General features: G+C 37.2%; 2 protein-coding genes across 3 annotated transcripts; both read left to right on the forward strand.

Moving 5' to 3' along the window:
- On the forward strand, positions 1,913-6,492 carry LOC18592048 (protein MRG2). 2 transcript variants are annotated; one of them, XM_018125667.1, is made up of 10 exons: positions 1,913-2,253; positions 2,341-2,394; positions 2,482-2,495; positions 2,580-2,746; positions 2,835-2,875; positions 3,616-3,720; positions 3,843-3,922; positions 4,818-4,999; positions 5,631-5,715; positions 6,121-6,492. In XM_018125667.1, exons 1-10 carry the CDS (start codon positions 2,047-2,049, stop codon positions 6,209-6,211), a joined length of 1,026 nt encoding a protein of 341 aa, XP_017981156.1. In that variant the 5' UTR covers positions 1,913-2,046; the 3' UTR covers positions 6,212-6,492. The 2 variants fall into 2 exon arrangements, with proteins under 2 accessions (XP_017981156.1, XP_007018592.1); XM_007018530.2 differs by having other exon boundaries at positions 1,914-2,253; positions 4,830-4,999.
- On the forward strand, positions 6,868-9,381 carry LOC18592049 (putative receptor protein kinase ZmPK1). The gene has a single exon (XM_007018535.2). It carries the CDS (start codon positions 6,868-6,870, stop codon positions 9,271-9,273), a length of 2,406 nt encoding a protein of 801 aa, XP_007018597.2. The 3' UTR covers positions 9,274-9,381.

A 13,141-nucleotide genomic window follows, 5' to 3' on the forward strand; every position in this document is an offset into this window, starting at 1 on the left:
TTTACAGGGCTATTGATGAATTTAATCCGTTGACTTATGACCTCATTCCTTGCATTATAAAGGAAAGTTGGCGGCAAACCCCTACCAGCTCTCACGTGTTTGAATTGGCCACAAGCCTTTTTCGTATGGTCAAACTAAGATCTCAGACTCTCAGGAGCTTTCATCAGTTTTAGCACTGTTACAAGCCACATGAATTACTATATATAGGTATCAGTATGGACCTTTTTGTATCAAACAGATAACACAGAATTTCCCATCAACAACAAGTTTTAGCTCACCTAGCTAAGAAAAACAAAAAGTAACAAACCAAAGCCTTTGCTACCGAATCCCAAATCCCGATGGCCGGAAACGTCAAGTCTTTCTTCTTTGTCCTCGTTCTTCTTCTATCATCGTTGCTTTTCACTTCTGAGGCTCGTCCTCTCAATGATGCAGAGCCGGGCGCAGGCAGCTCTATAACCAAGGAGATCGAAGTTTTCTTGGATGGTTTGAACCTTGAAGGAATCAAGACCGGAGGTCCAAGTCCAGGAGGAAATGGTCATGCATTTACTAATGCTTTCACCTACTCAGGTCCAAGTCCCGGTGGCGGTGGACATTAAGCTAGCGTCTCTTATGCAAAGCCTGCAACCGCTCTAATGATTCTTTGGCGTCTTCATTAAAACGAATTCATTATTAATATTTTTATTTGTTTTGTTCAATTTTGTTAGCTATCATTGCTATTGTGGTCATTCTTTTGTAATGTCTTCAGTATGTTTAGGGGTGTTGCAGGCAATTAGTAGCAATTCTTTGTGGGGTTAATAAGTCGATAGCGAGTCCGCCATGTCTAACTTTTTGTGGTTCTGAGATCTGTACGACAGTTTTGCTATTCTTCATTCAATTATTAATTTTATTCGTGGTAAAAACTTTCCTTTTTTATTTACTTTCCAAACTCTGTCGCTGTGAGAGAGAAAAGAGAGACATTTTGCCGTGCAATGATATCTTCCAAAGGAACTCTGCATGCGGAAAATTACAGTGGCCGAGGCACAATGAATTATTAACTTTCTGCACTGTGCACGAGCGGTTAACTCTTTCATATAATGTCATTCGGGAATTTGTCATCAATTGCCCGATCAATATGTTTCGAATCAACCAAGATACGGAGCCACCTAAAATATACAAATGCCTGCATTTACCTCAATTAATCTATGAACATGCAGCTTATTCAACGTTCGACACTGTAGATGTTTAATTTTTGCCACTGATGAAAGAGCAAAAATCATGCAGGTTTGCCGAAGTAAGGGAGAATCTAAGCAGAGAGAGTAAGACTGCTTCCGAGCGGGTGCGGACTGTGGACCATAACTATGCTTGGTAGCTGCTTCCGTATTGTTCAGTCAGAGTGCATACCAGAAAAAGACATCGAGAAACCCAACCTGCACTACTCATGTAAGTTAGCTATTATCTTTTGCATATGGCCCTAATCGTGATCATAATTGTTTAAAGTTTGAAGCAGAGCCTACTCAGGATCAAAACATTCTCACTTGAATTTTATGGAGAGAACCGAATATTCTTGATATTTGCGTGCCTATGTATATTAGTTAGTTAGTTAGTTAGTTAGATTGTAGGATTGTTTACATTGTCAAAAAATATACATAAATTCTTTATTTTGTCACTTCAAATATTAGTAAGTAGCATTTAATTTATTATGTAATTGAGACAATTAAAGGGGGCGTAAGGGGTTAATGATCAAAGCCCAGTGGGAGTTGTTTTGGGCCTAAAAGCCCAAATTTAGATTTGCCACAGGCGGACAGCAAATTATCTCGTAACTGTTAAGCGCCGCATGTTGTTACCCCACAGCCTTACAATTTACATAGGCCAAGGAAAAATTTTATACAGTAAAAAAGCCCAAGAAAAGTAGAAAATTTCCCCAATTTGAATTTATTCTATCCTCACCGGAAATAATAATTCACGGTTAAAGACCGAATAAGAAAGATAAAAGGAACCACCCATAACGGCCAATAACCCGATAATTAAAACCCGTGCACCGAAATCCCTCCCTTCCCCACCCCCAAAATGGGAAGCTCAAACACTGCCTTGAACGACGACGACGATTCGGCCACCGAGTCCGACAACGACACCGCCACCAAGACCGACTCCGATTCCGACACCGACTCCGAAACGGAAACTGATGAGGAATTCCGTAAGCGCTACGATACCGGCCCTTTCAGAGAAGGCGAAAAAGTCCTCGCTTTCCATAACCTGCGCATTTACGAAGCCAAAGTAAAAAATAACTTCTTTCCTTTCTCTTCCTTTCTTTTCCTGTACCCGATTAAAAGTTTACACTTTACTCATCGCTTTGCTTGGCAGGTCTTAAAATTTGATAACCGGAGCAACGGCTGGCATTATTTCGTTCATTATCTTGTAAGTATAAAAATTTTAAATCTTCATTTCATTTCACATTTTTCACTTAAAATTGATGATGTGGTTATCAATTTGTTTGTTTTGCAGGGGTGGAATAAAAAGTAAGTGCATTTTCTTCTCTGGTGAAATTACGATATATATTTTTTATTTTAATTTAAATTGTTGAGATTTGTTTCCTTTTACAGCTGGGATGAATGGGTAGCTGTGGATAGGTTAATGAAATTTACAGAAGAAAATCGACAGAAACAGGAAGCGCTTAACAAGACACTGGCGGAAGAAAAGAAGGTTGAATTTCATACCTCTAAGAGAGGAACTGGGCGTGTGTTTCATTTTAAACTGAAACACCCCAAAGGTTAATTCTAATTTTTTTGTATGTCAAATGAAATAAACTGTCTCATTAATCTGTTTCCAGGGGTTTTAACACATCTTTGTCTTTGCAGGTGGTAGGGGGAAAAAGCGAAAGAACGATTCTATTAGCAAGGTTTTCCCATGTGTCTCTATATGAATACCTTCCCTTGTTTCTTCTATGCCGTGTCTGTTGATTCATTTGGTTGGAATTTCGTTAATTGATTTTCATTGGGAAATATGTTATTAGCAAAACAAGCTAACGACATCCTTTACAGGATGCTCAAATAGTTAAAATTTTGAACTTTCATTGTGGAGGTTTCATGTTCAACTTAGTCCCTAGGTTTTTATTTATCAAGAAGGAAATTTCCTTTGGTTGGAAACTTCGTTAATTAATACTTGTTGGGAAAATATTAGTAGCAAAATAAGCTAACAACATTCTTGACAGTACATGCAACCAGTTAGAATTATGAGCTTTATTGTGGATGTTTCTTGTTCAACATCTTCTGTTGATTTTCATTTATCAAAAAGGTAAAAGAAGAATAAAATCTTAGTTTTTTGATTGTCAACTTTTAGTAGAAGAGTGCTGAACCTTCTGAGGAGCTTGTGAACATCCCATGTGTCTTTATATAATTGCCTTGGCATGTTTCTATGCTTTGTCTGTTGATTCATTTGGTTGGAAATTTTGTTAGTTGATATTCGTTGTGAAACTATGTTAGTAGCAAAATAAACTAAAGACATCCTTGACAGGACGGCAAACAGTTAGAATTTTGAACTTTCATTGAAGAGGTTTCTTGTTCAACTTAGTCTGTTGATTTTTAGTTATCGAAAGCAAAAAAAAAAGAACAAAACTTACCACTTGTTTTCAACTTTTAGGAGAAGAGTGCTGTACCTTCAGAAAAGATTGTGAGCATTCAACTTCCACTAACTCTGAGGAAGCAACTAGTTAATGATTGTGAATTTATTACTCATTTGGGAAAGGTATCTATATCCTCATAGTTTGGATTTTTCTGCATTTTTCCTTTTGTTTCCATTTAGAGCCTTTCTTTTGCAGTGTTAATTATGGCTGATCATCAAAAGTTGATTGATATCTTCTGTTGCAGCTTGTTAAACTTCCACGTATTCCAACTGTGGAAGACATATTGAAGATGTATCTTGATTACAGATCTAAGAAAGATGGCACGTAAGTTCTTGCCCTGCCCTGTTGTCATCTTTTTACCTTGACTTGCAGCATTCATGTTACTGCAACTCAGCCAGCTCCTGTAATGGTCAGCTAGATGGAAAACTGTTTATTAACTCAAAAATATATTGTGATCTTATTCTTTGGAAAGGGAAGTCTTTTATTATTTCTAAAAAAAAGGTCATTCATCTACCTTCCTACAAAAATTTTAAGATTGTTAACAGCATGTAATAGTTTGAAATTATCTATTTTTGCACCGTTCACCCAAATTTTTAATGTGCAATGATTTTGGTAATTTTGTTTCTTCATATTTTTTCCACAAAATCTGTTCTAGTGTTTGACTTCCTTGATATATTGTTAACACAATCTTTCATTAATTTAAATGCTGTTTTAGTTAGTTTTGAACCATGCTTTAGAGAAAAGTTGAAGCACTCTTGTGCACCACATATCATCAAGTAACTGTTTCATGACCTGGATGGTCCAAAAAATCTGCATGGCATTATTGGCATTCACCTTGAAATACCGTTATGATAAAACATACTAGGAAAGCAATCTGAGCAGGCTTATTAATGCAAAATACTTGGATTTATTCATGCCATTTATTAGATTGCTAGTTTTAGGCTTTTAGCCTTTTTGGCCTGGACCGTAAAAGGATACTGCAGAATTATCCAAGTGGAAGTTGGGAAAAGTCGTTGAAATGTGAGAAAAAAAAAAAGGTAGGATGGGGCTTGGGATTTGGGAATGAGAATACCTTTCTGAGTTATGAGTGAAGTGCATCCTATCTTTACTCTTAATTAATGCCTTTGAATTTTGATAAATTAATTTAATTTTGTTGAGTATTGATTTCTATTTTCTTGGCTAGATATTTTTAGTTTTCTAATAGTTAACATGAAAAAAGTAATGCATGTAGCGTAACAGATTCAGTTCAAGAAATTTTTAAAGGGATACGTGTTTACTTTAACAAAGCATTGCCCGTGATGCTTTTGTACAAAAGTGAGCGTCAACAATATGATGATACCATTACAGAGGACATCTGTCCATCCACAGTATATGGTGCCGAACATCTGCTGCGTCTCTTTGGTATGTTCATCCTTCTCTGTTAGAAAAGTGACTAACTTTCACAAAGAAACATCATGCACTTTAATAGTACATATAGACAGGAATTGTACTTGCTAATTCAGAAATCTTTCCCTACTATGACAATTCTTTGTAATTTGAGCTGAAGCTTGGAAGAGTAAACCAAACAATTCTTTCAGACTCTGGCATTTTTCAGATGATATTAGAGAATATACCAAATAATTTATCACATTTTGAGGATTGTATGCATCTTTTGTTGAAAAGGTTGAATACTTATACTTCTTACAAAATATCCTCCACTATATTTAGTTTCCTTGCAAGCAAATTAACCATTCATCTGAGTATAATGTGGTGCTATAACTTTTTTGTGGGGTTCAATGTATGCTATAATGTTATACACATGGTTATGTGCTAATAAATCTTGCCTTTGACAAACTGTTCTGGGCTCATCTTTCCATCTGTTGGCATGTCTAATTATGGCGTGCATGTGTATTGCAATTATTGCAGCTTATGCCTGGTATTTTCAGTAAATTTTTTATTATAATGCTAGTCCCGAAACTGTAAAGAATTTTGTCATGCAAAAGGCTTCGTATTACGAAGTTGATTCTGCTAACTTACTGTCTGGTATTTGCAGTCAAGTTGCCTGAATTATTGGTGCGTGCAGACATTGAAGAGGAGACATTGTTGGAGTTGCAGCAAAAATTAGTCGACTTTCTCAAGTGTGAACTCTACCTTTATTCTGGTTATTTAGCTCTTCAAAGAACTGGTGTTCTGTCATGTGTCTCTTTCCTTTTTCTTTCGCTGCGGGAAGTCCACCCACTATTGGGGTCAAGCCCCGGGTTCCTTTCCTTTCGACCAATTTCTAAGAAATCTATTATTCCAAGTTCCAACTCAAGTTGATGTCAAAAGTCAATGTTGTTTGTTATCTTTGAACTACAAGGCCAAGTCTAGTTTGGAAATTATCATTTCGTCTACATTTATAGGGGTCTTTACGCCTAAGTATTTCCTTTGAAGCGCACTATTCTTGCATAACCCAGTTGATCCGTTAATCTTCCTTTCAAATGATGACATTTTCTTATTATCAAACTCTGCTGATAGGTCTAGATGATGTCTTCTCATTGCAGGTTCCTGCAGAAGAATCAGAATACATTATTTCTCTCCACTTACCATGTTGCAGAAGATGTTGAGACGAGCACCAATAAACAAGATAATTAAATTCAGACCCGTTTGCCAACCCTTTGTACATACACCAAAGAGTGGTTGGTAGATCCTTCCTACTATTAAATCTACCCTCTTATATAGGCTAGAAATTTTTTTTGAAAATTGAGATGTTTGTATTGCCTTTAAGAACAGTTTGTATGTATAAAGTTGTACGAGATTCTACAGTTAAAGCTCATTTGCTTGTCCTGTCGATTGAGTTGTGTAGAGAACGTGGACGAAGTATGTTGGCCGTGCTAAATTGCCTGACAAACTATTGAAGCTTATTTCGCGTTTTACTGTTTAGTTCAATAAACTGGTATTAAATCAAGTGAAATCTAGAAACATACTACAATCTTTTCCACTAAGTATAACCTTATAACAACTAAAACTGTAGCACTGAAGTGCAGTTTCCCCTCAATTTATTCCGTTCACATTTTAACCTGTTTATTTTAAAACGTGGGGTGAGAATACTTTTGTGCGGTATCTTTTCCTTGTAGACCGGTTGAAAGGAAAGAAATGACCAACTCTGGTTTCTTCGAGATTATCAAGTTTGTCTCAAAGTTGAATGTAATGAGCTTTTTGGCTGAAGATTTTGACAGCCGGGTCTTTTTAAGCTGCTTAATGGCAAAGCCTAACCGTCTCCTGCATTACCTTCCACCATGAAGCTCCACATGAGTTCCCTATGTTTTTCAGTTGTTTTGTCTTTGATATTATTACCTCCATTGTCATCTGCAACATATCAAAAATTGAGCGGAGGATCATCTCTTTCCGTGGAGAATCCCAGCGATATTTTAGTGTCACCAAATGGCACTTTCTCAGCTGGCTTTTTCCCTGTTGGCGACAATGCTTATGCTTTTGCAATATGGTTCAGCAAACCAACTTGCGTTGTTCATAACTGCACCGTCGTTTGGATGGCCAATCGTGACCAACCAGTTAACGGAAGGCGCTCAAAGCTGTCGCTGTTAGGAACCGGTAACGTTATCCTAACTGATGCTGCTCAGCTCAATGTTTGGGCCACAGACACCGCTTCGCTGTCCCCGGTGCAGTTGCAGGTCAATGACTACGGTAATCTTCTTCTGAGTAATTCCCAGGGTACTATTTTATGGCAGAGCTTTGATTCCCCTACAGATACCCTTCTTCCTCTACAATCACTCACCAGATACACAGCACTTGTCTCGAAAAGAAGAAAAGCCAACTATTCCTCTGGTTTCTTTAAGCTGTTTTTCGATGATGATAATGTTCTCCGTCTCCTTTTTGATGGTCCTGATATTTCAAGCGTTTATTGGCCTGGTTCGTGGCTTGTTAGCTGGGAAGCAGGAAGATCCACATACAACAGTAGCAGAAATGCGATGATCGACTCCCTAGGCAATTTTAGTTCAAGTGATGACTTAATTTTTAGGTCTGCGGATTATGGTGCAAGTTGGATCCAGAGAAGATTGACCATTGATGTTGATGGTAACCTTCGATTGTACAGCAGAGAAGAAAGGGATGAAACATGGGTTGTTTCATGGCAAGCTATAAGTCAGCCATGCACGATTCATGGCCTTTGTGGGGAAAATAGTCTCTGTGGCTACGCTCCGAGTACTGGGAGGAAATGCTCTTGCCCTGAAGGATACAAGGTGAAGAACCAAACAGATTGGTCTTATGGTTGTAAACCAGAATTCGACGTTTCCGTCAATGCTAGTGAGTTTAGTTTTATCCATCTTCGTAATGCTGAATTTTATGGCTATGATATTTCAAGTTTTAACAATAAAACCTTAAAGGAGTGTGAAGCTATATGCTTGCAGACGGTCAACTGTAAAGGTTTTCAATATAAATTCAATGGTAATGGTTTCTATAGTTGTTTCCCTAAGGGGCAATTGCGTAATGGGCAGCAAACACCTGGCTTCGATGGAGATATCTATATAAAGCTGCCCAAAGCATATATCTCGTACAACAACAAAAAGCCTTTCAAGGCAATCAGTTTAGATTGCCCCAGAAATGATACTATTATGCTGGAAAGAAGTTATGCTAAGAGCCTAGAAAATGGGATAGTGAAGTTTATGCTCTGGTTTGCAAGTGCATTGGGAGGAGTTGAGATTATTTCCATCATTTTGGTTTGGTGGTTAACTAGTGCCAGTCAAGAGAAGAATATTGTAGCTCAACAAGGCTACCTTCTCGCAGCAGCTGGGTTCAAGAGATTCACATATGACGAGCTAAAAGAGGCAACGCAAAACTTCAATGAAGAAATTGGAAGAGGAGGGGTAGGTACTGTGTACAAAGGCATGCTACCTGATGGTAGAGTTGCTGCAGTCAAGCGACTGAATGAAGCAAATCAAGGAGAAGCTGAGTTCCTTGCAGAAGTAAACACCATCGGGAAGCTTAATCACATGAACTTGATTGAAATGTGGGGATTTTGCGCAGAGAAAAAGCACAGGCTCCTAGTTTATGAGTACATGGAGCATGGATCCTTAGCAGAAAACCTCTCTTCCCATGAACTTGACTGGCAAAAGAGGTATGCTATCGCCTTGGGCACTGCAAAAGGCCTAGCTTACCTACATGATGAGTGCTTGGAGTGGGTCTTGCATTGTGATGTAAAGCCCCCAAACATACTTCTGGACTCCGGCTACCAACCCAAGGTGTCGGATTTCGGCCTATCTAAGCTCCTTGACAGAGGTAAGCTTTACAATTCTAGCTTCTCAAAGATTAGAGGAACTCGAGGATACATGGCTCCGGAGTGGGTTTTCAACCGTCCCATTACATCCAAAGTAGATGTTTACAGCTACGGCATCGTTGTGTTGGAAATGGTGACGGGATTGAGCCCAACAAAAGGGATCCAGTTCGTACATAGTATTGCTGAAAGGGAGATGGAATACAGGTCAGTAAATTGGGTCAAGGAAAAGAAGAAAGAATCAAATTCAATGGAATCGTGGATAACAGAAATAGTAGACCCCATGTTGGAAGGCAATTATGACGATCAAAAGATGGAAACTCTGGTTGAAGTGGCTCTTCATTGCGTCCAGGAAGACAGAGATGCAAGGCCCACCATGAGTCAAGTGGTCGAGAGGCTTCTTCATCACAGAGAAAATGAAAACTAGCAGCACTTTATTTGCAAATCCTTGCATTAGTTTAGTGCCCATAACCATTAGCGGTAATCCAGGAATAATTGAAGCTGCTACACCTATTTTCAGCATTCAGTTAGTGTAATTTTCCGATTCTGCATGTTCGAACGTCAAGTTCTTTTCTTCAAATGCAGGAACTTATTGCTATTATAGTCTTTATTTCTCTGTTAACAAGTTGTTGATTCCATACGTATAACTTAAATAAATAAATCATTGTCTTAGATTTTTATTTATCTTTCTCCGTAATTTTTATTAGATATTTTTATCAATAATAAGTGTAAATTACATTAGAATAAACAAATAAAAGGCTGTTTTTTAAAATAAAGAGAAGTATGAATTTTTAGTAATTGGATTAAAATGGGTTAAGGCGTAAAGTGAACCATGATTAGACTTTTTAAATTTTGATTGATACTGTAATTTAATTAAATTAATATATTATTATTTAATAAGAACACTCGACGCTTGGTATAATTGTAATTGATTAAATAATAAATTATTTCCATTTGAAAGAGTTAAAATAGTTGCATTTTTCAGCATGTTGTTAGACTCGACTCCTCAAGTTTAAATACGGAGTGGTGCAAGAATGATAGCCAAAGAGGTTGGCAGAGCTTTGAAAAAGAAAAGTCTCGCTACTTATGTAACTCGGTGGGTTAAGTGGCAACCACTAGACATGAGTTACTCTATTATTAATACAGATGGGGTTGTCAAGTCTAGTTGGGAATGTGCTTCTGCAAGTAGATTCATACGTAATAGTGAAAGAGAATGGCTTGGTAGATACATATCCAGCATTGGTGTAACGGATAGTTTGATGGCAGAGCTTTGGGGCATTAGGGTAGGTTTTTTGGCCAAATCCATGGATCTAAATCAAATTGTTATTTAACTTGATATTACTTTGATTGTGCATTTCTTGAAGACAGGAGTGGAAGCTTCTCATCCATACTCTACTCTCATTCAAGGTTCTATTTCTTTGACTTAGAAAGGGTGGGTTAAAAAAATCCGTTGTATCCTCAGAGAATGCAATCAATGTGTTGATTTTCTCAAGAATTTAGTTCAAGATTGTAAACTTGGAACGAGAGTGCTATATACTCCTCTTTTGGACCTTATTCCTCTCTTGGAGAATGATAAATTCAGAGTTCCTTGTATATGGATGTAAATAGGTCGTTTTTCAATATTTTATGTAAAAAAATTTTAAATTAAATTTTTTAATTAAATAATTGTTAAGTAATTATTAATTGTGTCGAGAGATTTGCCTCTACAAATACACAAATATATGTTTGGACGGGGACAGCCATAGAAAATAGATATTTAATTGTTTTTATATTAGGACTCTTTTGGTTCAGAAGGATAAGAAAACAACATCCATATCCTTTTTCTCTAATGTTTCTTCAAACTTTTTCTATACTATTTGACTACTGAAAAATCTATACAAATTTGATAATTTTGTTATACATCTCAAATATTCGAAAAATTTATTTAATTAATTAAAAATACAACCAATTACAAATTTCATTATATTTTCATAATTTATCATTTATAACTCTTTCGTACACTAACAATAAAAAAATAAAATCTTAAAAGCAATAATTACTAATAAACATCTGGAAGCCATTCTATTATTCTCCATTTTGCAATGTTGTGTTCTAACAATTCCAAGAATCTATCTATAACATACTTAAAAGGAAGCTCCTCTTCTAAACACGTGAAAAATATAGAAAAAAAAAATAGAAAAAGAGAAAAAAAACAAATAAAAAGGGATCGTGTGCAATCGCACGGGTCATAATCTAATAACATACTTAAAAAGAAACTTCAAATGGGCTACTTCTTCTAGCCACGTGGAAAGTATAAGAAAAAAGAAAAAAAAAGAGAAAGAAAAAAGCAAATAAAAAGAGGCTCGCGTGTAACACACATGCCATAGTCTAGTAACAGTAAGCAATGTTTTGTTTTCCATTTTAACGGCTGATCTGAAATTGTCTGGTGATGGGTCACGATAGTCACAACTAAGGAAGCAAACTGAACCGCCCATAGGCTTCACAAAATGGGTCTTTCCTTTCCTTTTTACTGGTTTTGTCTTTTCTGGGTTCAATTTCTAGTCCGAACTGATTTTCTATGTACCTATGTCATAAATACTGGTATTCATTTTCTTTTCTCTCTTTAAAAATGCTTCAATTTATATAGCTCCCATGGAAAATAGATATCAACATTCAACAACCAAAAAAATGAAGCATATTCTTCGCTAAAATCATAAGCGTATTAGCAGATATATAACATTTTTTTTTTTGAATGGCAAGTGATCATAAAAACAAAGCCAGAAAAGGCAATGCAAAGAAACTGCCAAGAACAATTCAAAAGAATGACTTACAGGAAAGCCACAACAGAAAAAGAGAAAAATTTCAAACTAAACCTAGGTAATCACGAATCCAACAAAGTGAACAGAAAAGAGACAAAGCATCTTCATTTTCCAGAACATATCAAAGGATTAGAACAAACTCGAAAAACAATTGAACCTGATAGCCCCAGCTTTTGCAAGCCCGTCAGCCAAAGCGTTTGCTTCTCTGTTAATGTGAGTGAAAGTAAGATCCTTGAAGCTTGTTTTGAACGCTTCAATACTGTTGGATAAAAGCTTCATGCGCCACGGAACCGAGTTATGGTCAGATGCCCAAGTGATGGCATTTTTGGAGTCACTTTCAACATGAAGAGTGCTAGAGGCCCAAGGTGAAGAAAAGAAGAAGGAGAGACCCTCTTTGATAGCAAGAAACTCAGCGTAGTTGGAGTCCTCCATGCCAATGGGAGTAGAAAAAACCCCTTTAATGAAACTTTCATGATCTCTAATGGCACCCCTAATACCTGCAGGCCCTGGTTTCCCAAGGGCTGAACCATCGACATTCAGCTTAAAAGAACCTGTTGGTGGTCTCATCCAATTGCAGACGACTTTTGTTTTGCATTTCCTACTATTGATGCAGATTCTACTAGGTTCAAAAAGGAAGTGAGAAGCTGGAATGTGGTTAGGTGGCCATTTGCCCTTACACCAATGGGCTAACCTGACAAGGATAATGTCTTGCAACTGATTCACATCAAGGTGTTTACCTTGGAAGAGGATTTCATTTCTACAAAGCCAAATTGACCATAAGGTAGAGAAGAAAAGCATGTGCCATATTTCAGGAGAACCGTAGGGTGGTTTATTGTTCTGCCAAGAAACAAAGAAACTAGTGGCATCACCTGGGTGAACCCAGCTAAGTCCCCAGAGGCTGCAATTATGCATCCAGATGTTCCAGGCAACCGAGCAAGTGAAGAAAAGATGAGAAGAGGTCTCAAGTTCAGCATTGCAAAGAGTGCAAAAGGAAGTATTAATATCAATCAAACCCCTTTTGAAGAGTTCATGCTTGACAGCGACTTTTCCGAGGAGGACTTGCCATGTGAAGACTTCGATTTTTGGAGGGGCATGTCCCTTCCAAAGCTGCCTCCAATGGGGTTGGGAAGCCCAGATGTTCGACTGGCAATGGATGACAAATGATGAAGGCGTGTAAGTACCACTAGTCGATTTCTTCCAAATGGCTTTATCAGGAGCAGAATGATGGCGCTGGATTGATTTGATGACATCCAAGAAATTGCTCCACTGACTAAGTTCCCAATTAAATGGGTTACGCCTTAGCTGAATATTCCATCTCCAACATATTTTGGGATCAGATGCAGTACCGTTGCCATTCTTGATATTTCTTTTTTTTTTTCCTTTACTTTGCTTGGATTTAAATTGCAGATATAAATTTTCAAAGGCGTGGGGACGATAGTCATAATTGACCGTATTATATTTTCTATTCAGATTACTTTGTAGAAAATAGATTAAATG

Source organism: Theobroma cacao, chromosome 8, assembly GCF_000208745.1.
Source record: "Theobroma cacao cultivar B97-61/B2 chromosome 8, Criollo_cocoa_genome_V2, whole genome shotgun sequence".
Taxonomy (NCBI): Eukaryota; Viridiplantae; Streptophyta; class Magnoliopsida; order Malvales; family Malvaceae; genus Theobroma; species Theobroma cacao.